The sequence below is a fragment of the Brachycentrus maculatus genome, unplaced genomic scaffold, assembly GCF_059751285.1.
Source record: "Brachycentrus maculatus isolate JH-2025_06_01 unplaced genomic scaffold, ASM5975128v1 h1tg000370l, whole genome shotgun sequence".
Classification (NCBI taxonomy): Eukaryota; Metazoa; Arthropoda; class Insecta; order Trichoptera; family Brachycentridae; genus Brachycentrus; species Brachycentrus maculatus.
The window spans coordinates 552,945-579,826 of record NW_028281119.1 but is presented as its reverse complement, the minus strand read 5'-3'; the positions used below and the strand labels follow the sequence as shown (position 1 = coordinate 579,826).

The following is a 26,882-nucleotide window of genomic DNA, read 5'->3' as shown; positions in this document are numbered from 1 at the left end:
ACCAACGAAAAATACAGTTTTGCACAGAAAAAAAGGAAATATTTTTAAAATTCAAATCTTCTTTAAGGAGAAGTAAATAATATCAAATCAATTAAGTAAAAAGCTTCCCACGTATTATTTGTAAATGTGGCGGTATTCGAGCAAAATCAAATAAGTATAGTTATTTAAACAAATATAAAAGTGCGGTGAACTTTACTGAAATGTTTACCAGCCACACGCTGTTTTCAATACGCATATTTTCAATAAGAATCATCGAGAAAAAATTAGAAGCACTTGAAAAAGGCACATCTTCATGGTACATCTGGATATTTTCTAAAATTATAATTTCTACATTAACAAAATTTATTGTATTTTTAAAATAAATTGAGGCCCAAGGCGCGCGTCTTTTTGGTAATCCGCCACTGAGTGTGAGAAACGGAAATGTGTTATTTCTCCATATAAGCCTTCCTAAATTATTATTAATTTTTTTATGTCATGGAAAATATTTTCTCAAATATTTTGTATAATGGTACATCTATCATTACGTATGCGTCGCGTGTGGCTTTTATTAAATCCATTAAATTCGCTAAAAAATATTTGCGTGATAAATTTTGTATTGAACTATTTAAATATGACTAAAATCCTATATTTTCTAAACCGTACCTACGAAATGAGTCGTTCTATAGGTACCTACGTATGTCGTATACGAGTAAAATGAAATGTACGTTCACCAGAACAAAGCAGCGCGAGAGCTTTTTGGACATGAAGCTTTTAAGATTTTATACGAATGCATCGCATATAGGTACATTATTTCGATTTCGATATTTAAAACGTATTACAAGTTTATTTATTCGAATAACAGTTTAAAATATTATATTAGAGATTATTATATTATCGATGTTAAAAAATGGCAACGCTATTAATAAAGTTGGCGGAGCATGGGGGCAGACACGGGACTCGGGTCGGGCCGCGCGGTCGGGCGCGGAGCGGGGGGCGGGGAGCGGGGCGGGCGGCTCTCCTTATTGACCGGCCGCGACCGCCTCGGCAGCCTTCGGGCGCGCTCGGCTCGCCTCGGCTCCCCGCGCGGCGCAGGGGCGCCAGAGTACGATCGCACCGCGTCCCGAAAGTGCGACGTTGCCGCTCCGCCAGACTCGTCCGTAGCATTCTGACGCGGGCCGCTCTGTTTACAGCTCCGCATTCGCTCGCGTTTTCGGTTCAGCGTTCGGTATTCGGAATATGGTATTCGATAGTCGCGCGCGATATTTCGAGTGGAGATGACCGCGAGTGATAGCAGTCCGTGTCGCTTTTCCGCGATATCCGTCTAGTGCGAGGTGCGAGTGCGCGCCACCGGCGAGCGCGGAGTCACAGCGGCCAGCCAGGGAGATGCGCACAGCGTAGAGAGCCACAGTTCCCGCCATGTCAGAGGCCGGTCGCGGGTCGTGGGGGCGCGAGGACGCCTCGTGGTGGGCGGGCGGAGAGCAGCTGCAGCAGCAGGCGCTGCTGGCGCAGCAGGAGGACGCGGCGCGCACGGCCGCCAACGCGGCGCACCAGCTCTTCAGCTACAAGATGGCCGCGTCGCCGCCGGCGGCCTACGACTACAGGCTGGGCATGGGCGGCCTGCGCGCCGGCCCGGGCGACCCGCCGCACTGGTGGTACTCGGCCGGCGTGGACTCGCTGCACCAGCCGCTGCAGCCGCACCAGCTGCAGCTGGCGGCCACGTCCGCGCCCTCCCCCACGGTACGTCTCTCTCCGTCCCTCCCGGCTCCCAGCTCCCAGCTCCTAGCTCCGTGCTACTCCCGCACCGACCCGCACCCGCAACGCCGTCGCGTTGTTCTCGAATCCACTTTTCGAAAGTATCGGCGTCCATTTTCAAGGCGGTCTGCTGCGCCTCGAACTGCCTTCGAACAATCTAAGCCATTCACTTTTTAATCTGCGGCCTTTTCCTTTGAGAGCGAACAAAATTCCTTAAGATTTTTATAAAACTTCGTAATATTCATTTACAACAAATACTATTGTCTTCATTCTTAAAAACGCATGAAAATTTTCTGATATTTTAACTACATCACCCTTTTAGTTTCGTGTGATCTCTGACGATTTGGCTCGTGTAAACGCTCGACTGTTCCATTCGCGGTTAGCTACTACCGGAACACGTGGATTTTTAAAACAAAGGAAATGTTATTGTCCACTGCCTCTTGCGCCCGAGGCTCGCGAGCTAGCATCCTGCCTCCTGCCATTCCTCTCTACAGATAAAATAAATATATTTTTGATAACTAAAGTTGCGTATCACGATGTCGTCAGTCTTATTGTGAGGAATTCCGTCGGTCCATGTGGGCGTGAGTAATATTTACTCGCGCATCGCTGTTGGCACATTGACATGTTGATAATAGCGGCGTGCGGTGATAAAAAGTATACCGGCTTATTATTGTTGACAAGACGACTACTTACCAACGGCTCGCGCCATTCACAAAGCCATCTTTGTTTACAAACAATCCTAAAAAGGCCCGAGCGTCGTTTGATTGAGCTAACTGCTCGACGAGTGACTGGTGGTGTCAACACTCGATATAAATCTCTTCTTTTCGACTCATTTGTCAAACAGGAAGTTAATCTTATCGAACTGTATCGTATTTCGTGATTCAATTTTGTTCAACAAAAATATATTATTTATATTATTATTATAAAAAGTATTACTAACGAAAAATTCTTATTGTCTAATATGCACGTGTTTATTAAATCGTTCCTATATATAATCGCATTACTGTATTATCATTGAATTTTTTAAAATGACATTAATGGATTGTTCACCTGCTTAGTCTAGTGCTTATCACGCTTGACTACTACGTACTACGTAAGAGGTCCGGTGTTTGATTCCAGAAAGCATATATATATATATATATATATATATATATATATATATATATATATATATATATATATATATATATATATATATATATATATATATATATATATATATATATATATATATATATATATATATATATATATATATATATATATATATATATGTATATATATATATATGTATATATATATATATATATATATATATATATATATATATATATATATATATATATATATATATATATATATATATATATATATATATATATATATATATGCATATATACACACGCACACATATACATACATATACCATACACATTTGTGTTTTAGTTCCCGTGATACGAATATTTGATAATTATTCCGGCACCTTTGTTCGTCGTCTTCACGTAATTTACGTGTAATATAACGCTGCATTCATCCATTATTATTATCATCGGTGTGCCATTAGCTACATATTGAAAGGTAAAAATAATTACATATAGAAAGTACTTATTGCACAAAAAAGTTTAATATTTATTATTAAATTGAGTGTTCCACATCTGATCATATGACTGGGTTTGATTACCATAAGTTGCAAGGTTTTAAATAATTGACATCAACAATTTTAATAATTATTTCTGTTGAAATTCTGCATCGATGGCGTTTTACGAATTTTACTATGCATAATTTAATGCGGCCCCAAGTCATAAAAGTTGTCTACCCCTGTAGCACGTCGTATACCCTTTTAATATTATCCGCACCCAACAGTGCATAGGGAATTGTATCGCTACTCGTACAATGGATGTACATATCGCCGGCGATTTATAGAAACCTATGTGCCTATTTTTTTATAAACGCAAGAAAGTATTTCAAACTTTATTATTAAACAGGTATTATTAATATAATTTGTGTAAAATTATATATTTTTTTACACAAATTTGGTCAAAATATTGTATTTTATAACTATTAAACAATTTTTGCACCTGCTGTAAAATTTCATTATTTCGTCATGAGTTTCATCAAACCTAAGGGCGTTTGTTCCACTACACGGGATTTCACCGTCCGGCTGTCCGGTTTTGAAAAATGCAAACGAATACGACAGTTTAGCGTGATCGAATTTACGCGCAACGTGTTCACGCACCGATCAAGAGCACCGATTCGAAGAAATATGTACAAAAGCACAAGCTAATCCAAGCCAATCGTCGTTTTAAAATGCTAACTGACGTGCCGGACGGTCCACTACCCGGAATTCCGTGTAACTTTACCGTCCGGCAAAATGCATATGGTATGCTTGTTTTTATGCTATTATTTTTTCGGCGGTCGAGGCACAACTCGATATTTAGTAATTTTAAATCCGTCCGCCTCCGTAGTGTAATGGTCAGCACGCTCGGCTACCGTTCTGGAGGTCCCGGGTTCGATTCCCAAGGGGGGTAAAATAAATATAAGTGATTTTTTCACTGTAATATTTATTCAATACTACCCTGGACTGGTACCTGAAGTGGAAGGCTGATCACCTTTCCTTCATGTGTAAACGATCGAGATAACACTGCGTTTATATGACGCAGTGCCCTATGCACCATTGGGTGCGGATAAGGGTTTAAAAAAAAATTATTCTGTACTGGTACCTAAAGCGTGGGACTGATCACCTTGCCTTCATGTCAGGCAGTGGCGTTTTCACTCTTGATAGTTGATAAGGGTCAGAGAACAATATTTGCACAGGGTGTCGATATTATTATAATTAATAAAATCTACCTTTTTATATTTTTCGTTAACGACACGAATGACTTTACCTTTACATTTGTTATTTGGCAGTCACCATGTGAGAGGATGTTTCTGCCAGTGTCAAGTATGATTTTTAAGTACAAACAAAATAATAATAATTAAATAATAATAACAATTTATAAAAAAATCTTTAGCTTTATCATTTTAGAAATTATGACCACAATTCTAGAATTAGTTTCAGAACCTTAAACATTGGTTTCGAATAATTATGTTAAAATTCAAGTTTATTATTTCAAATAAAGTCTAGTTCGTAGTATTATTTGGAAAATGTAAAATCGTGTTTACGGGTTTAATCAAGTTCGTCAAGTAAAAATAAATCCCTATAAATTGCGCGTATTAATTTAATTCGGAAATGATTGCCGCGACACTAGCGGGCGAGGTAGAGGGATGAGAAGACAATGAAACCGGTATCCAGCAAAGTGCCAATAAACCCCTCTTAGTTGAAACAAAAGCCTTTCAGTTAATCCGCACAGAAAGGGGTGCGGGCTCCAAAGTTCTCCGAAATAAAACTTTCGGCGAATTTGATCCGATTCTCCGATTGTGCGTCCCTATGATATCCGATCATTAGGTTCAGTATTTTGTATTTCTCATCAGAACTCGGCCGTTGTACCCGTTCGGGTAGCGGAGGCAATAAATGAGTTGCCCATGCAACCGTGAAAACGGTTTTCGTAGTTATGCTGCGCGAGAGCTTTCCGGAGCCGGCGCTGGGGGTGGCCGGGAGAAGCCGGGAGCCGCCGGGAGCCGTCGGGGTTCGCCGGGATGGGGCAGCGGAGGAAACCCACCCCTTTCATTAGGGTGAACCCACTTTCCGCAGTATTCAAATTCTATAAATATACAAAGGAACAAGCAGACCGCTTACAGACTTAATGCATGAAAGTGAACCGTGGAGTTGGCAAAAGAAGGATAAAAGTAGACTGAATGCAGTCGAAATATGAATGCAGTGGTGTGACGTTCTATTCTCTCTGCATACCCCTGCGGAGAAACGGAGTGATTAGTTAGTTAGTTAGCTTACAGACTGATATGCGAATCCATTGGAACCGCTTTTTATCAAATTTCTTCGATTTTCACGGTTGTTCGGATGCTGTTATCATTTTGTGGCGTGGGTCTTCTTAGGTACTTCTTAGCGATGTTTTGGATATCATTGCAGCGTCAACAATTAGGGCTGATATCGGCTGAGGTTGTTTTTATGAAGGAATGTCATTTAAAGGTCTGGACATATTCCTATTCCAAGAGAAAATCGGTTTCTGTTGAGATATTGCTAAAATGAGCTATTTTTCCTTTGAGTCATGTCTCTGTTTTTGTTGAGATATTACTGAAATGAGCTTTTGTGAATTATTCCTTTAAGTAATGTGTCTCTGTTTCTGTTGAGATATTGCGGAAATGAGCTCTTGTGAATTATTCCTTTAAGTAATGTGTCTCTGTTTCTGTTGAGATATTGCGGAAATGAGCTCTTGTGAATTATTCCTTTAAGTAATGTGTCTCTGTTTCTGTTGAGATATTGCTGAAATGAGCTCTTGTGAATTATTCCTTTAAGTAATGTGTCTCTGTTTCTGTTGAGATATTGCTGAAATGAGCTCTTGTGAATTATTCCTTTAAGTAATGTGTCTCTGTTTCTGTTGAGATATTGCTGAAATGAGCTCTTGTGAATTATTCCTTTAAAGTAACGTATCGTGAATCTGAGAGTTATTAAAATATGTAGTTTGTTTTCGGATCGGCAATTTCTTAATGTAGTTGTTACAGGATCGTAAATCAAAATATTATATGAAAATAACGAAGTTCTATCACTCGCATACTGGATTTATTAATTTTAATTACACGTTAGAAGCACACTAGCGGCGGCCATTATCTTCGGGCGTTTTCCTAAACCGGCTGCGTGGTAATTATTTTCAGTGATGAAACATTTCGTAAGCAATCGCCAGTTCTAATTATCTATATTATAATATTTAATTACTACGTTTAAAAAAATATTTCCCTCATGTTACTAGAACCGCCTATGTCCATATAATATAAAAAGCGGCTCGAGAGCGCCTTTGTTTTAACTTTACGGACTTCGTTTTTCAGTATATGGAATTATTTTTAAGTTAAGTTTTATTTAGTACATACCACTATTCAAAACATAAATTTAAAATGGATAGATTTTACCACAAAGTGACTGCCGAATCAATTAATGAAATTATGGAATTATTATTCAGATCAGGGTAATATTTATTGTAATATGCACCAGATCTGTAAATGTCTGGATTAAATCTTTTGGCGAAAGGTAGAGGTAACTAAAAACTATCTAACCATCACGCCGCTTCCCCGCAGGGGTAGGCAGAGAGAATAGAACCCCGCACCAATCTGTCGTTGCAAACAATCTTCGCCTGTTGCACATCCGCCGTTTATTTCGACTCCTGAGATGACCAGTTTCAAGTATTTGAAATACTTGATCATGCCAAGTTTTCCTCGGCTTCTATTACCAACCACATTCGTCTCATAAATTTGTTTTACTGTTATTTCTTCACTCATTCGATTCATATTCCCAAACATCATCTCAAAATACCTGTCTTGATTTTATCGATAATGCTTATCCCAGCCTTCCCAGCCTTGCATTATTTCCTTATATATTTCACCATTCAAACATCTATCTACCATACATCGTTTTACCGCACGTTCGTTTGAAGATAGAAGTACCTATACCGAAATCGTTGATTTTGTATTAATAAATGTAAAGGTATTCATTCACAACATTTTGAGTGTGTCCAAATTCTTGTTCACAAATCTGGATTATCTCCAATTACAGGAGTTATTTTTCACATTATTTTTTGACATCTCAACATAGATGAAGAAAAATATGTAAGTCTGGGTATTTACTGGGCATACGTCCGTCATAGGCTGGTTTAAGTGATCGTTTTACACACGTGTAACATTCACCCATGATTGACAACCACATTACTCAAATTCTTGGAAGTTGGATATATGATCCAATTTCGAAACATTGTACTTGAATCACTAGAATTTATACTAGAGACATCATTTGTGAGATGAAGAAGCTTTTTTACTGAGCAGAAACTCTTTTATTTGTATGTGAGATGTTTTTAATTTGGGACGTTCTTTGTTGTTATTTAGGTGTCGGGTAAGAATAAAAATGCCCAGAACTAATATTAATGTCTACCCATAATTGACAACCACATTACTCAAATTCTTGGAAGTTCTATATATATGATCCAATTTCGAAACATTGTACTTGAATCATTAGAATTTTCACTAGAGACATCATTGGTGAGATGAAGAAGCTTTTTTATTGAGCAAAAACTCTTTTATTTGTATGTGGGATGTTTTTAATTTGGGATGTTCTTTGTTGTTATTTGGGTGTCGGGTAAGAATAAAAATGCTCAGAACTAATCTTTATGTCCGTATTTGTGTTGAATCCATTTTTGGAGTAGTAAAATAGTTTATTCCGATATTTTGGATTATGATTTGGGTAGTATTATTGTTTTGTAGCAGATTCCAAAAATATTTCCTTCATAGTTTCCCTACCGTCTCCTTGGCGCGGGTGGTTAACCTTTTATAAGGGGTGGTATGAAATTGGAAATGGCGGCGGCAGGGGGTGCGGGGGAGTATGGAAAGGGGCGGGAAGGGGATATCCTTCCGTTAGGCGTGTGCTTTTAATTAAACTACTCATTTCAAACAAGTGTTTTAATTTCGCCGCCATTTTGAATTATTAATTAAAATGCCCCCTTTGTTTAGAATAGCTAAATTTTGATATAATATTTTTGCGCACTGCTGTTTTATCGGAGTCGAACCGATGCTCTCTTTGTTCTCGTGTTCATTTTGCTTTGTATTATAAGAGCGCTTGTGTACTACACGGAATTTTACTGTCAGGCAGTCCGGTTAACATGAAAAAACGGATGATTGGCTTGTGCACTTGTCTCCGGATCAGTGCGCGATCACGGTGCCCGTGAACTCTATCACGCTAAACTGTCGTAGTCGCTTTTATTTGTAAAAAAAACACCGGACTGCCGGACAGTAAAATTCCGTGTAGTGCACAAGCCCCCTAAGCCATCAGCAGCCTGATCAGATTACTGAATATACTGACGAAAAAGTAAAAAAAAGCTTAAAAGATCTCAAGTTCAACTTGAAACCAAGTTTTGAGATATAATTTGCGATAATACGCTCGCCATCATTACAAAAATAGAAAAACCAACCAACTTTAATGGAATATTGAGAACTATCGTCGTGTTTTTATCGAGTCTTGTTTTTTTTTTTGCATCTATTCTTCGGTCCTTGACTCTTTGTTTTTCCCGGCGTGTATTTCGGAGACTGAAACTTTTTCCATTTCATGTATATGTATGTGAGATATATTAGTATATATATACTCCTATCTGCTCGTGCTATGTAGATCAGAGGATAACAACTTTTTTTGCGGCGGATCGCAAGTAAAAATACGGTGGGCCACAACCCCCACCACTCTAAATAAAAGGGTTATGATTCAGTTAATAGGGAGTACATAAATATATTTTTTTATATACATATATTAAATTTTAATTGATATTACGCAAGGATATAAACTTTTAATTAAAGTATTTTTAAACTTGTTGAATTCAGAGTTATAAGAAACTGCAATACTTGTTTTCAGTAAACTATGCTGAACAAAATTAAATAAAAGCGTAATTAGAGGAAAAATAAAACAAACATTAAAACAGTGATTGTGTTGCTAAAGAGTTTTATTTTCGCTTTTTAATTAAATAAATATAAATATATATATATATATATATATATATATATATATATATATATATATATATATATATATATATATATATATATATATATATATATACATATATATATATATATATATATATATATATATATATATATATATATATATATATATATATATATATATATATATATATATATATATATATATATATATATATATACATATATATATATATATATATATATATATATATATATATATATATATATATATATATATAAAAATAGAAAAATTGCTTAGTGAATAGCTTTGTAGACCCATTTAAACACCCCGCCGACCGCGTGTTCACCATCGGTGTTGGTAGTTTCTGTGTACCCTCTGTTGATTTGAACATAAACTTTACGACTTATAAAGTGTTCCACTTTACCTCCAATTTACTTTACCGATGTACATTTTTTATTCATTTTCGATAAGGGATTTTTTATCGACCTGACGTGAAATGTATTTTTAAAGACAGGCGCCGTGGCGCAGTTGGGTAGACGGTCGACTGCGGAACTGTCGTCGCGGGTTTGATTCCCACCTATTGCAAAACAATTTCAAGAAATATTTATTTTCAGTTTGGTGATTGTGATGTATTTTTCACATTTACCTTCCCTATCCTTACTATCCAACCTGCAGACAAGCCTCTAAAAGAAGAGGCTTTGCAGCTTTTGAAGGTCATTCCTAAAAAAAATACATATAACTCTACCCGAATTTCATAAATATATGTTTGAAAAATATGCATTACGATAGATACGCACATTTGCTAAAAAATGGTGGTTTATTATTACGATATGTGGACGAATTATTTTATCCACCCCTTGCGCAGCTTGTGAATTTGACCGGTTTTTGTTTTATTTTTTTAAATTGAAACATAAAAATTCGAAACATTCTTTATCGTTTTTAAATAAGTTCTCTTATTTTTTGGATAGCAATATATTTTGGCAATTGGTAGTTATTTGGAAAAAGATACTTGCTTTTGAATTAAACTAAAAAGTATTTTCTAAAATTGTGGATTCGATTATTTTTGCATATACGAGTATGTGTGAAGTAAACAAAACTTTACTTTTAAATCAACTTTAATATTTTTCAAATTAACACCCTTCTGTGTTTAAAAATCTTAGTTTTTCAGATTTATTGAATATTTATATACTTACTATCAAATATTTTCGTTTTATACCATTCTGTAATATTATTTGAAAATGTGTAATTAACTTTGTAAAAAGTCAATTAAAACATTAGGGTTATAATTAGCACTACTATCTTCGCGATGGCATTCCTCCCATCAAAAAGTTATTGAAAACTTGATACTATTAATTGAGTTAGTTAAATCACAAGTTATTATGAAGTTTTACAAAGTTAACGCCGTGATCATCACCGGGTATCTTTAAACGTCAATATCGCTAGAATTGAATGGGAAACAGCAACTTCATTTCCAAATTAAATGAAAACAAACGTTTAAAAGCGAATATCTGTTTATACACATAGTACCTACCCGTATACGGAAGATGATGAACGATATTTTGTTATATGCTGAAATAATTTGTGTTTATTGTGATTAGTCGGATAGTGTAATTTGCCAAACCCTTCAGCGCTAGGAGGAGCGTTCGTATCTAGTTACAGTAAAACCCCCTACATTCCACATTCTCTACAATTGTGACGCACTCGCTCACAAACGAAGTCACATCCTTGGAGGACCTCTACTGGACTCCGAGAAGGTGAAGCTCCTACCACCAAGACAGGTCGTGAGTTACATGACTCATGTAGGTCTTGGCAGTGAGCTGTAATACAGAGGGAGGTCACAATAGACCTAATATGGTCGCAGTGACTAAAGGGATGCAAGATCCCTTGACCCAAAAAAATAAATAAACCCCTACAACGTTGACATAGATACCCCTTTATCATAGGTAATTTTATAAGGAGTTAGTGTTAAAAATTGTATTTTTACATTTTAACAAGGGAAACTTATTGCAATGAATCATTTAAAATTAAAATACAATGGAAAAACTTTAATTTCCCTATAACGTCCCCTCCGAAACGCGGTACCTATCTCAGCTATATAGGGGAGTTTACTATATTTTCCTAGATAGTGAAGCGTCCTTTGCTTCACAAAGCCTCACCGTATATTAGTAATATGTCGTTTTAAAGGCAAGATTTAGGTAGGTTCCTCACATCTATAAATAAATTGCGTTATTAACGAGGTCGCAATAATTGCACAACTTACAAATTTGCGTTTTTTTGTGGTCTTGATTGGCATCGTGGGAAACAAATGTCGCATTTCTATTCTTGGAGTATAGTAACAACGATAAAATGTACGCACTTTATTATGTTCTAACGAAGGTGTGCAATGCGTCAGTACTATAGTTTTCTTGCAGCATTTTTTCGCGCATGATGTAATATTTTTATTTTACACTGTTGGTATCTAACATTTAATATGCAGAAAAAAATATCACAATACTTTAAGAAATTATTTTTACATTTGTAGATTTGGAAAACAGATATAAAGGAGCTGATGAAAACATTATAATTTTGGATAAAATAATAATACCCCTTTCTTAAGTCGAAAGTCGATTATTTTATCTTGGTAGAAAGTAGCAATGCGTTCTCTCGGCCTATTTTATTTAATTAATCTAAAAAGATCTAGTATTTGTCCATGTTTGTATTTTAAAAAATCTGTATATTTCCCTACCCCCTTCCCTAAACTCCCTTCTTCCTCTGTCTTCCTCATTATCATAAATTTGGAATTTTCATAAATATTTGATATTGTATAAAGTAGTTGCTTAATTATTACATCAGTAAATTGTAATTTACGATTTTTTTTATATCTTTCTCATTTATACACTATGTTCAAGCACTATCTACCTCTGATTGCAAATAGCTATATAAGGTATCAAACGTTTTAACAAATATCACTAGTCTGTTTTTGGTAGGTTGGAAGATTTTGCTTTTCAGCAACAAGCCCACTAATGTACATATTTCTTTTCTGTACATGAAGTTTAAATAAATAAATAAATATTTATGCTACTATTTTTTATGCGATATAAGTTCTTCTTGTATAAGTTTTCAGGTTTCTAATATTCATACATATTTCATGCTTAAAATCATTCCCCAACTGCCGTTTTCTCCGATATAAGGATTTTTACGAATTATATCGTGGCCGCCCGGGGTACAAAACAGTTAACTATGTGAAGAAACAAGTACTGTAATTTATTTTTAATGTACATAATTGTGTACTAGCATAGCTTTCTATCACGCATTTTTAAGTAGGAAAATACCTTTAAGGTAATGGAGCCGCCATATTGATGTGGATACCTGTGATAACGGGTTGCTATTTTTTTTAACAGTAAACTTGTTTAAAATAAAATTGAAGGGAGGTTATTATTATAACTATGCGCTTTTCTAACGTAATTGACTAGCCAGACACGTGTATATAATGTAAAAATAAATCTTTTCGCGTGTGTTTGTTGGCGTATATAAAATATTCCGGTTTTTATTTTTATGCCAGTGTAAAAAAAATCTCATGCAAGGTACATATAAAAGAGGAAAAACAATATTGAGGGACTATCCCCTTGATTTTTGTATTTTGTTTATTCTTTTTGGTCACCTTTTTTTAAAGTTATGAAGAGATATTTTCAAATATATCCAATTGTTATCATTGTACTGAGAATTTGTTTGAATTTGAACGCGGGTATTTTGTAGATGACTTCAGAAATGTTTTTTTTTTTTTTTTAATATGAAGCAGAACAATAAATATATTTGTAATATTGATGGATATCTGAATTAATTTTTAATACTGATATATATTTCTCTAAAATATAAAGTACTTATAGCGAATAAATAATCCTTTCTACTAACAAATAATTTAAATGCGTGTCACCACTCACTTCCTTTGTTGTGTTTCAGTAACGTGAAAATCTTGAATACAACACGAAGCACAAATAATTTGTACATCTCTCAGTATTCGCTTTTTTATATAATTCCAAGTGCCCATGTATTATGATGCAGTAAATCGATTTTTATTGTAATATTTGTATCAAAAAGTCTTATATAATCCTTAGTAAACATATCGCTCACTCCTTTCAAGAACGTCATAAATAAAAAACTTGATTTTTCAGGAGAACGTTTTTAAAGTTTAAAAATATAATACAATGTATTAAAAATAAATATCAAGCCACTTATTGAACTTTTTACTGTGCAACAGATCTTTTTAGGTAAAACCTGAAGGTTTTTTCTCCATTTGAAAAATATTTAGTATATTTAAAAAAAAAAATTAAACAGCACCTTTTCTTCAAAATGCAAAAACAACACTTTCTGCCCTGTAGCTGGTAAATATTAAGTTAAAAATATGCCTCTTTTGCTGGGATATACTACATTTTCTGGGCTTTCCGAAAACATGCACAACTGAAAATTGACGATTTTTGACGTTCTTGAAAGGAGTGAGCGATATATTAAATTATGTTTGATTGGCTATTTTCTCGTTTCCGAACAAATCGATTTCGGTGGATTTTGATTAAATCATTATTTTCGGCTGGATCGCCTAAATCTTAGTCAGTTTGTCGTTTGTTCCGTTCGTAATTACCTCACTCTGCCTGAAGGAGAGAGAAATATTATTTATTAGATAAAATAAGAAATACACATTTAAATAATTTAACCCGTTTCCTGCAACACCGAACGAACGTGATACTATAATTTATTTCGGATTCGTGGGCGTTTATTCATTTTAGAAAACAAGTTTCTATGTGCTGATAATTTATTATGCGAGATGACAAATAATAAAATATCAACTTATTAAAAATATAAATTAATATGCATCATAGGAGGCATTTCGCCTATTAATCATTTATGATTGAAATCTAGAAAGAAATCTTTGTTGCACTCTCGCGTTAGCTTTTTTCTTTAGTCTAGACTTACGGTTTTCAACCTTTCTTGCCTCTCGTATCCTCTGCACTGCATTTTTATGTTTTGCATAAAAAAATAATGTTTTGGTTAAATTTCAATCTAATATATTTTTCTGTCATTATTCTTTTCGGGTAACCCAAAGTGTGCATACTCATGTTTCGGTTAGGCACCGCTAATCGATTTTAGTTTTTATCCTTTTTATTTTTCTGTTTTAAGACTTTTAACTATTTTAACTCGCTTCCACCCTTTTTTAAAAGTGAATAACCCGCAAAGCCTCTATTAGAGACTTGTCTACAGGTAGGATGGTAAGGATAGGGGAGGTAAATGTGAACAATACATCACAAATACCCAGACCAATTGAAAATAAATCTTTCTTGAATTTATTTTGCACTTGGTGGGAACCGATCCCGCGACGTCAGTTTCGCAGTCGAGCGTCTACCCAACTACGCCACGGCGCCTGTTAATGTACTAGTAGTGAACTTTTAAAAGGTCCTGCTGTGTCCTATAATATTTTTCCAAATCTACAACACTACTAGCACCTAACAAGGCTTTATAAGTGATTTTTTTATGTTTGGTGCATTCTAATAATCTTTTAGCATTATTCTGTGATGCATTTTATTTTATTTTTTAGCTAGATTGTAGATTGCATTATCCCTAGATATATTTTTAAAAAACCATCGTTATATTTAATTGGTGGTTTTTGAAGTTGATATTATCTTGTGTGAGCAGACAACTGCGCTCGATTACAAAAAAATGAAAATTCCCCCGTAAGTGGCAAATGTTAGCGCCTCCACCCCAGTTAAACGCGAGTTCAAGGCAGACCGGTCAGGATATCTTTCGGCCCAATCTACAAGCCTCATGCAACTATGTCCACCTCATTAAAAGGGACCACGAATGAAGCGGGTAACTGATTCGTTTATCGATTGCATTATATAGCCTTTTTATGCTTCGCGCATTTTATGTGCCACGCCTTATACGAGCCACCGCATTAAAGGAGCCCGAGAATTCCATAATGGTTTCCGACTTGGAGAACTTTGAATGTGTTTTTTCTCGATCGTGCCTCGTAAATATAATTACTCGGAAGTGTAGTTGAGGCCTTCGAAACGAAACGGCGAAAGCCGTTTTCTTGTGGTTCGGCATTCAGAGCGATGTGTAAAGGATACACGCGATTCACGACGAGTATTATAAAGCCTTCCTTCGATATGGCCTACGAAAATAGTCGGATCTGCGGGAGCAGTTTGAAGCTATCGGTAGCTTTTTTTACTTTCATGAAAATAAAATATTAATAAGAAATGCCCATGATTGAAAAATTTAATTGGTCTTTAGCATAACTTAGGAATTTGAGTTATGAATGAAGGTCAAGAGGTTTTCGTTGGATCTCAATTTAATATAAATTTCACATTTTTTCTTGAATTTTGTACAAATGTTTAATATTGTAACATTAATATCATTTTCATTTTCGCGTTTTAGCCGATTCGTCATCATTGATTGGACGTGTTAACTTAAAATCGTTTTCGTTTTACTAACATTTCGTAAATATAATATATTGAAGCGTTGAAGAATGTTTAGTACTCGGGATATTAAGTCGGTAATGTAATAAAAGTACTATTTTTTATTTGAGTCAGTATTTACTGTGTTAAAACAATATTAAATTAAAATAATTAAACTTTAGACATTCTTTAAAAATGTCATTGCAAGTCTCAATATTTTTCACGAACATTAAATAACACGCAAATGTGTTTGAATCATATTTATATAGTTTAAAGTTTTTTTGAAAATGATAAAAATTCCATATGCATTACGTCATATCGCACGTGTCGTATGCTCGTGCGTCATATCGCACGTGTCGCATACTCGTACTCTCCCAAATAGGATTAGGAGGCCGTTATAGATTCTTACTACGTTTGAAAATGTCATATACTTTATATTTGATGGTAGCATGTCAACGAGAATATATTTTCCTTTTATAGTTTTAATTTAGTGGCATTGTGCAATATATTGAAAAAACTGATATCGGTACGTATATGAAAATATTTGATGATATACAGATGGCGTAAGTGAAGGAGCTCTGCGAAATGACTGCTATAATAATAAAAAAAACTAAATGCAAGAGGAATGTTGGGTACTATTAATCAAGAAAATGAAAAGTGCAATGACAGCAATGGGTAGAATATTTTCCCATTACAATATAAAATTGATTTATCAGAAAATTAAACTATTCATGTAACTACTTGGCTCATAATTTTTACTAGGAGTGTGATTCACAGGGTGGAAAGGTTTATTTTTAATTATAATTTTTAAAGAGTTGAAAGCTTATTCCCTCGATTTGTTTTACTTTGTTGCCCAAGAATTATGTTATTTTATCGTAATTTAAAAAATACACTTTGTAGATATTATAACCTAATACATTCTATGTTGGTTATGTTTTTTAATTTATTCATTTTTAACTGGAATGCGCTCCAACTGCTTAGTAATACTTTTAAAACGTAAAAATGTAACGTTTTTGATGCAATATTTATTATAAAATTACGAGAAAAATCAGACACAGGATTGTGCCAGACTAATTGATCATATTATGGGTTGTTGTTCGTTATTCTTCTGACTCCGCTTGTCGTCGGCTGGTTGGTCACGTCCATGGTTACAAGTTAATACGAATGAAAAGACCGACGTTTGTTTGCAATTTGAACGGCACCTCAATCGTAATAATTTATCTGTTTTCACAATTTTATCGTGAGCTGCGGATTAGTACTGCAATCTGCGTAATTTCACCTACGTATTTTTTTACCATGTCATTATAGTATCCTTCTCGTTTATTTTATCATTATTGATGTTTTTATGAACTTAAATAAAGTTTGCGCATATTTCTGAAGCTGTTTAAAAAAATGGCAACATTTTTTAAAAATCACAGTACGACGAATTAATGAATGTGGGTTTTCGTGTTTGACCTTTATATTTTTAATATCGCCATATAATAAGTATTTTTGGAATAAATTTCATTCTTTTGAATGTATTTTTATTATAACCTTTACGGATTTTTACTCTGTTAAAAAATAAATCATATAACGCCACTACCTACTACGATCGTGAAACTCAAATAAAGCTTGTTCATTTCGACAAAATTCGCTGTAGATCGGTAAAAAATGGAATTTATTTTTCATACATTTAGTTTTTTTTGCGTGATAAGTATTATTTTTGTATAAAAATGGTGACTGTGGCAACCCCACGACTTCTTAGATGAGTTTGTCAAAGTATATGCTTTCTTTTTATAAATCCGTACCCCTGTTTTTCGCCCTGGTTTTAGACTATAACATCACAAAAATCTGTTATGTATGTTTGTTGTATGTATGTATGCTTTTAGTTAGTGATGCATAACTATTGAGAACAAATTTTTAAATCAATTCGAGTGATGACACCATATAAAAATATGATTATTGCCATTTTTCTAACTCTAAAAACATAATTCCCGCATCATAATTGTTAATTATTGTTTTTTCTCATTTTTTTTATGAATTGCTGTGTCAGGCAAATGTTTACAATAAACAAAATCGTAACGCCGATTAATGCTTTTGTCCAGGTCATTATAGTTTATGGGCGATTATATATTTTTTCTTGGGTATTCAAAAGCAATTAATTCTAAATTATACCGAGGCAGCTTGCAAAGTGCTTCCTGTTTTGTAAATTACCTCAATATTTTACTTAGTTGCGCTAATGGTCTACATATATGGTACCTTAGTACGCGGAATACTTGTGTAACCGTTGTATACATTTTATAAAATAAAAGGTTTCAGTTTTTTTAACCTGACACTAATTATAGAATGATAAACTCAATCACATGAAAATTCTACCCTGAGCTATTGCATTACTGAGATATTGAATTAAAAGTTTTGCCAGTTCAAAGGTAAAGAATGGTAAAGAGTGCAAATTGGTTTGGTTTAGGTCAAATTTTGACATTGAACCCGTGTTATGTATGCAGATTTCGACCGATCTCTGAACACGGGAATGCAATACTTTGCGTTTTTATCTCGTATCAGCAGTGAGAGAGGGAGAGAGTCCTAATAAACAACAATTATACTGAACTTATGGTATGACATGATAAACATGAGCATATCATTGTGGGAGAGTGGAGGCGACTTCTGGTAATTTCAATCTTCATCCTTCTCAAGCAACACTCGCCTATCTTTTGTTCTCCTTTAATTTCTGTCATAAACTGATTTCTTGAAACCTCAAATGAATTTCAGCACTATTTACAACAAAAAATATATAAGTGTTTGAATTTTTTCAAATTGTGATAATATCAATTGATATATGTTTCAAGATGACACTGTATGAATACGATGCAGTGCCATGTGCACCATTGGGTGTGGGTAAAGGTGGAGTCTGACCGGAGCATTTCGTCATAACATCGCTCGCGGCGAGCATCCGAAACTATGGATGGAGCGCTCGGCTCGGTGTACTGACTGCCTGAATGCTCGCATCGTAACATGTTACGTTACGACGAAATGCTCCGGTCAGTCTTCACCCTCAGAATTAGAAGGAGCAGAAGAATATTCATTTTGATTATAGCACCAGGTGATTCTTGAAAAAGACAACAGCCAGTTGCCATCCCTTTTTGCTATATGTTTTCTTTAACCCTAGACAGTGGGACGTGTTTCGATGTACCTTAATATGGACTATTGTAAAATGCACAATGATAAGAAAAAGTCACATTTCACCAAAAATGTTTACTAAAAACATTAAAAAAATAAGTGGAACATGTTTTTTGAGGAACTTTATATAAAATATGAATGTAAAATACTACTACTACCATCATGCCGTTTCGCCCGCAGGGGTATGCAGAAAGGATGGAACGCCACACTCTTCTGTCCTGACATACACTCCTCGCCTCCTTCACATCCATACATCTAGTCATACATGCCCTCCGATTACGCGTACTTTTAACACCGCCAGATTTTAGGTTCTGATTGATCTGATCGTGCCAAGTCTTTTTCGGTCGTCCTCGTTCTGTTTTCCCTCTCACATTCGCCACATATATTTTCTTAGTCATTCTCTCGTTATCCATTCGCTCCACATGTCCATACCACCGTAAAGAACTCTTCCTAACCTTTTCAATTATTCCTTGTTCAGCCTTACATTCCTTTCTTATATCTTTGTTTTTAATTCTGTCATACAATGAAAATTACGATTTATGCTAGTTGTCACTACGTTCTTTACATGAGTTGCCTCAGTGCTGCCCACAGATTGGAAGTCCGCCATAAATTTTACAAATGTACCATAATCTAGGGTTAAAGAGAAAACATTTCTTGCATTTGCAACAAATGAATAAATCTCGAACCTACCCAATCGTAAAATATACATTGTTTTATTTCAACTTTAATAAAGGAATCAAGTCAGTTTATGAAAAAACCGAGCATGAATGGCATCCGAGAAGGCTGTCTGGAATCATTAATCATCGCTGAATAAGCCTAGTTTCTATAGAAAGAGCCCGTTAATTAACTACCTTTTTGTGTAAGATTTATGATGCTTGATAATTTGTACAACGGTTTATTTTACCGCGTCCTGTACAAAGTGACTGCAAATCTGTTACTTTACAGGAGTCAGTTTATATTTTTACAAAAATAGATTTTTTACAATAATTATCTTAAAATATTTTATTTAAGTAACAAAAACTAATATTAATATCTGTTTTAAAATTTTAATGATGGAACTTTGAAAAAAAGTCTGTTATGCTCATTTCTGTAAATTAGCCACTGGGTTGATAATTGTAATACTACTTTTTGTATGTGTATTGATCTATTGGTTTTTCATAATTTTTATTTTATTAGAATCTATCAAAAAATTAAAATAGCATAATAATATATTATACTTGGAAATCCAGTATTTTATTTAATTATTTAATGTTATTACTATAAAGATTTTTTTTTTTGTGATATGCTATGAAAAAAATAATTGTCCTTTTTCAACTGATGCAGAACATTCTTTATTACAAAATAAGAATTGTTTTGTGGCAGAGTGAATTAAACCGGAGTCCTCGAAATAGAATCACAAGTATCACGGGATCACTACTTCACGCATTTATTTAGTTTTATAAATGTTTACATAGACTCAAAGTAAATTATTTTTGTTTTTCTTGTTTCAGCATCAGCAACAAGGTCAACAGAATCAACATTCCTCGCAACAGAATTCGCAGCAACAAACTGTGACGCAACAGTCGCAGAACCAGCAGCAAGTGCTACAGCAGCAGCTACAGTCCGCGCAGCAACATATACAGTCGGCGCAGCAGCAGCAGCAGCAGCTTCAGTCTCAGCAGCAGCAGTTGCAACAGTCTCAACAGCAGCAGCAACAGCAGCAGTTACAGTCGCAGCAACAGCAGTTACAATCGCAACAGTTGCAACAGCAACACTTACAACAGCAACAGCTGCAACAGCAGCAGTTACAACAGCAACAACAGCATCATCAATTAGGGCAGGGTTTGCACCAACAGCAGATTGCGCCGAAAAGCAGAATGCCCAGAGGAAAAGGAGATATGAAGCCCCGTGGAAGGATGACTGCGTATGCCTTCTTCGTGCAGACGTGCCGCGAGGAGCATAAGAAGAAACACCCCGATGAAAATGTTATTTTTGCCGCCTTCTCCAAGAAGTGCGCCGAAAGATGGAAGGTTGGCATAATTTATTATTAAAAAAAAATATTTTACAAAATAACAAGTACATTGTGACTCGGGCCTAAGTAGGTTTACCGGTACCAAGACAGGCAAAAGTGAAATGTAAATTTTTTCATCTATTTTGGGAATTCTATTGTTAATTTTTTAAATGACTATTAACGATTCACACTCTCTTGCTACTTTTTCTAAACTAAACTCAACATAATTTTTTTTCTGTATACCTACCTGCAGAATTATTTTTGAAATGCCTTTGATGCTAAAACACCCATGTAATGCTCTAAATCAGTGCTCTGCAACCTTTTCTCACCTACGACATACTAAAATTCTTCCTAGTATTCCGCGGCACATCAAAAGCTTAAAGTACATAGACCATTGAAAAATTATTTAATTGTAGTAATTATTATCCGGCTCCGTATTGTAATGGTCAGCATGCTCAGCTACCGTTCTGGAGGTCCCGGGTTCGATTTCCAGGGGGGGGTGAAATAAATATAAATGATTTTTTCAGTCTAATATTTATTCAATACTACCCTGGCCTGGTATCCGAAGGGGAGGGCTAATCACTTTTCCTTTATGTGTTACTGCGTTTATATGATGCAGTGCCCTATGCACCATTGGGGTGCGGATAAGGGTTTAGAGTGAGAGAATTTTTATATCCTACATTTTGAAAAACAGACAATATTATGAAAAATAAATTGTCATTGTGTATATTAAATGCATAATGAAAAATTGTAAAATGTCATATATTATACATTGAATTTGATCGCGGCACACCTGTATCCGGCTCACGGCACACCGGTTGCGGAGCACTGCTCTAAATGATCCAAATGCTCGTTTTGACAATTGGCCCGTGTTTGAATTTAATACATTGGTGGTAGGTCCTTCGATATTGACGACTCTATAAGTTATTAGAGGTTTTTTTCAAATCTCTCTTTTCTACTAACCTCTATTGCTTATAGACCAGTTGTGACCGGTAGTACTCCCTGATTTCAATTCAGTGCTGCAAATTTCCATATTTGTAGTAAAACCCCCTCTTGTGCTCCAGATACCTTGATGAAACTTGTAATAAACCCCCCTCTGTTCTTCAAATACCCCCATGGAGGGACTATTTAAACCCTTATCTGCACCCAATGGTGCATAGGGCACTGCGTCATAAACGCAGTGTTATCTCGATCGTTTACACATGAAGGAAAGGTGATCAGCCCTCCGCTTCAGGTATCAGTCCAGGGTAATATTGAATAAATATTACAGTGAAAAAAATAGAACTGTATATTGTCCCCTTTCAGGAGAATCGTAGAATCCTTGCCCTAGATATGTCAGTTTACTATTATTTCGATTGGCATTTATTTTCAGACGATGTTGGATAAGGAGAAGCAGAGATTCCACGAGATGGCGGAGAGGGACAAGAAGCGTTACGACCTGGAGATGCAGAGCTACGTGCCGCCCAAGGGAGAGAAGGTCGGGCGGGGCCGCAAGAGGAAACAGATCAAGGACCCCAACGCTCCTAAGCGATCTCTGTGAGTCTAACATGGTCACGAAAATCTTTCATTATTCCCACCAATTTTAGTGTGACAATCCGGTCAATTTATCATTTTGTTTTTATAATGAAATTTCTTTTCTTGGATAGCCTTTCATCTTGAGTCAATAACAGAAAATGTCAGTACATGTATCGCAAAGTAAACCATCTTATTGGCAATGGCTTTTTATGTGTATTATTTGAAATCACAATTGTTGTGGCGTTCGGAGTTGTGCTTGCATTTTTTTTCTAATGAAAACATTTTCAATTGGTATAAATACTTGTGGTTGTAACGGGTCCATCCCGTAGTATGAAATTTAATGTAATAGATGCTGTTAATCAATTTGGTGATTGAAATTGAAATATTCAATTTGAAATTGAAATATTTGTGTAAATAAAAAAAAACACAAATATTTGTCTTTTGATTTAAAAAAAATCCAATGAATTGATGCCCTTTTCGGTTTGAAAATAGTTATGTTTTTTTTTTACTTTATTTTTTTAAAAGGAATAACCTGCAAATCGTCTATTTTAGAGGCTTGTTTGCAGGTAGTATAGTCAGGATAGGGAAGGTAAGATGTGAAAAATACATCACAAACACCCAGACCAATATTAAATCTTTCTTGAATTCATTTTGCGATTGGCGGGAATTGACCCCGCGGCGCCAGTTTCGCAGTCAAGCGTCTACCCAACTACGCCACGCCACGGCGCCTGTCTTTAATACTTGAATATGCTTGAATCTCTGATATTTAATTGAACTGCCCAATATAAAAACTAAAATTGAACTATGAAATTGTTTTGTAAATTTTTTAAAGAGTAAATTAATTAAGATATAAATTTAAAAAAATATGTTTATTAAGATAAAAATGAAAGTAATAATTATTTTAAAAAAAACTCTAGTTGAAAGTTCTAATATGGGATGTTTGAATGAATAAATGTTCAATAAATTGTAATGTGTTGTGGTAGTATTCCTTATAATAATCTGCTAATACGCTACCATTCACAGGTCGGCCTTCTTCTGGTTCTGCAATGATGAACGCTCCAAGGTGAAGGCCATCAACCCCGAGTACGGGGTGGGAGACATCGCCAAGGAGTTGGGCCGCCGCTGGGCCGACTGCGACCCGGAGGCCAAGTCTAAGTACGAGGCACTCTCCGAGAAGGACAAGGCTCGCTATGACAGGGTAGGTACACTCGCCGGCCCAAAGGAATGGGGTATTATCACCCTCGGGGAATACCAGTCATTCTGCACACATACATATTCTTACATTCAAAACAATGCTTATTCTTTTTTATTAAAAGCAAAGTAAGTCCGAGTATTGCGTTACTTAATTTTTAAAAAAATTAATAAAAACGTTTTTAAAAAATCAATAAAACATGCAGGTACTGTACACTGACAGATCGTTTTCTGATAAAATAACATCATTAATTCTCACACCATAAGTTTTGAGATCCCTCAATTGAATGTTTGAATTAGCTGACATTAAATATTGAAATAAATGACGCTTAAACTAAAACCACATTTTTCGGATTATTTATCTGTTATTATTTATTCATTTTTCAGCAGTGGCATCGGTTGCTATAATTATTTGATTTAACCATGATACACGATTTACACACAACGAAGGTTTGATAGTCCCAAGAATTAACAGTAAATATGGGAGTCGAACACTGCAATGTATCGTTCCGAACATTTTTCATTTGTTGCCGACGGATGTTAGAGGTCAAAATAAAATATGGAACAAAGGCAAAATAAAGGAATGGGTAAATAATGATCAAGAGTTAATTTTATGAAAATTGTAAAATGTTTATATTCTTAATTTTTTTCTCTTTTTTGTGTCTATATTAGGTTAAAATCGTTAAAAACAATAAAAATGTATTAAATAAGAACTCCACCGACAAGACACACTAGGTGGCTTGGTGGGTTTCTGCAAAAAAAAAGTTCTAAATATGTATAAATTGTGATTTAAATGAACAAATAAAAAATAAAAAAAATAAATCAACTATGTGTTAAAAAAAAATTGTTTAACTAATTTCAATAGTGGATTAATTTCAATAGTAGATAATTTAATAGTAGAGTAGTTATCTGATTAAACAAGAGGTGATAAAAGTTTTTAGTGTTAGATTTTGGTAGGAGCTATTATGTATTTGGTAGAAGCAATAGGAAACTAATATGTGTAATGTAACCGGTTGGCAGGAGATGACCGCGTACAAGAAGAAGCCCAAGCCGGTGGTGCCCGTCCCAGAGGAAGAAGAAGAAGAGGAGCCCGAGGAGGACGAGTTCGAGTAGAGCTCTCCCCCTGCTCCGCCTCCCGCCGCGTGCCCCGCCCTGACAAGTCCTCGCAGGGAAATCCCAAAACACTGTCGGTTGCCCCACCGACACACTCCCGAGGGAGACTAGGAATACAATGTGTACCTGTTCATTATTATTACTATTGTTGAACTCCAATTTTTAGTTAATGTGACAATTGAAAACTGTTTTATACGACGAAAAGTGCGAGGTGACAACTTTTGTGTTTATGGATATTGAAAATTGTTTATTGCGCGAAGGTGTTAATACTAGGTAGAAATGTTATTAGCGGAGGCTGGAACTGTTTTGGTGTTTCCCTGCTCTAGTGAGTACCTCACGCGTGTACTTACCTTCGATAGTCCTCGGGAACAGTGAAGAATGCGGATCTTCGATCCTTTGTTATAGAATCTCGAGTTTGAAGTCCGAGTGTCTTTGTTGATTGGAGATGGAATATGTAAATATAGACTTGTATTATTTTTCGATGAATCGCCGAAACATAGGTATCGGTGCGAGTGTAGGTCCGAAGGTGTCGATACTCGTAGACCTTTCACCCTGACTCGAGAATGGAGATACTTCGCAACGTATGTTCGGTTTAGATCTCAATAATATTTTGTAGGAACTATTCGGAATGGAACGATTGACAAACTCCGAATGCCCAAGTGCTTTAGTGATTCTAAGAAGTAAATATTTCGGACTCGTCGATAGCTCGACTGATGCAATCATTTCATTATATACCTATCCATGATACAAAGGAACTTTCCCGGACATTTGGTGTTTTGTAAGTAAACTGTTTACAGGATTTGGCAATTTACTTACCTCCCCATAGCAAGAGTGCTATTTTAGATTTTCTCAAATTCTCTGTGTATTTTAGTATTATGAAAAATAAATTACTCGTAAGTTTCTTCTTTCAAATATTTCCCGACTGCTCTGTGGAATTACGTTGTAAATATCGGTTAGTGCTGGCTAGCTCGATGCCATCTCGATTCTGTATGTAATAAAGTTGTCCTTTTGTTACTGTGTGTAACTAACACGTTCAATTAAGTTCCTTTTTGTTGTTCAAAAGTATTTTTCCACAAATAAGTATTGCTCAACATCTACAAGATTGTCTGTTACGTTGCAAAATATTATTCTACTATTCTACGAATGTATAATTGTATTGTTATTGTATTTCAGGGTAATTTAGTTACTCTGTAAAAAGAATGTTGAAAAATAGCTAATAATCGAGGGAAAGTAATATTTTGCCGGCGCAGATAATCTTGTAAGTGACTCCCAAGCTCTCTAAATTAATGTTTTTTTGTTGCCTTATTTCACATTTTAATATGTGTATGTAATAAATACAATTATTGTTGCCATGCCTTTCCAAACATTTTCTAGATTAAATACCTTAAAAAATTATAGTACGTTTAGTTTGGAGTCGGTTGAAGCGAAGGGTGGATGGAGGGCTGCATCTCATGGAAGTAACCCTCGCATTGTCTAGTGCGGAGTCTTGTATCCGTAGTGAAAGGCTACCCAATTAGAGTGTTAATTAAAATAAATTATTTTTGTTGTTTAAAGTGTAAAAATACACCATATTATGAAGTGTGTACTGCTCGCAGTATACTAACAGCTTCACTGCCGAGCCTTGTGCTGATCTGTGTTGTATTTAACTTGTTTCTGTCAGAAGCGTTTATTGACTTCATTGTTTCCATATCCTTGGATTATATAGATTCCGGATTAGTGTTATTAAATTGACTAAAAAAAACAGTTTCAAATTAACCACGAAACGATCAGTTCACTTAGAAATGTAGTAAGTAAATAACTAGAAATTCATTTCTAGTTAATTTTGTTGGAAAGTCAGATTGATCTAGAACTAGACAAGGGCGGACAGGTGTTTGTTTTACATACTCGCAGAGTGTTTTCTTTGTTCCCAAATTATTATTTTTATATGAAATATGTAATGTGATTCATTATACCTTTGTTGTTTCTTTAATATGTAAGTGAAATTAATCCGGAGACGAGCATATGAATTTATGTTTTAAACCCATTTAATGGAAATTGTCAGATCTATTGACACTCACTGTATTATGGTAAAAACACTAAGCAATGTTTAATTTTTATCTTTTAAGCTAAATAAATTTTCGAAAATGAGCGTTTTATTTTTATTGTTTAACAATAATTACTTTTTTTATGTTGT

General features: G+C 35.1%; 1 protein-coding gene across 1 annotated transcript; it reads left to right on the top strand.

Annotated features, from left to right (window-relative positions):
- The first annotated feature begins 1,104 nt into the window (after positions 1 to 1,104).
- LOC148303353 (uncharacterized) lies at positions 1,105 to 26,837 on the top strand. The gene is made up of 5 exons (XM_088270042.1): positions 1,105 to 1,716; positions 20,391 to 20,909; positions 22,263 to 22,426; positions 23,429 to 23,603; positions 24,617 to 26,837. The coding sequence occupies exons 1-5, from the start codon at positions 1,396 to 1,398 to the stop codon at positions 24,707 to 24,709; spliced, it is 1,272 nt and encodes a 423-aa protein (XP_088126168.1). The 5' UTR covers positions 1,105 to 1,395; the 3' UTR covers positions 24,710 to 26,837.
- Positions 26,838 to 26,882: the final 45 nt, after the last annotated feature.

Excerpts from the sequence above, each read along its gene's own strand:
- LOC148303353 (XM_088270042.1), top strand. The coding sequence starts at position 1,396 with ATGTCAGAGGCCGGTCGCGGGTCGTGGGGGCGCGAGGACGCCTCGTGG. Across the intron at positions 22,427-23,428 it reads AACGCTCCTAAGCGATCTCT|GTCGGCCTTCTTCTGGTTCT; the intron begins GTGAGTCTAACA and ends TACCATTCACAG. Across the intron at positions 23,604-24,616 it reads ACAAGGCTCGCTATGACAGG|GAGATGACCGCGTACAAGAA; the intron begins GTAGGTACACTC and ends ACCGGTTGGCAG.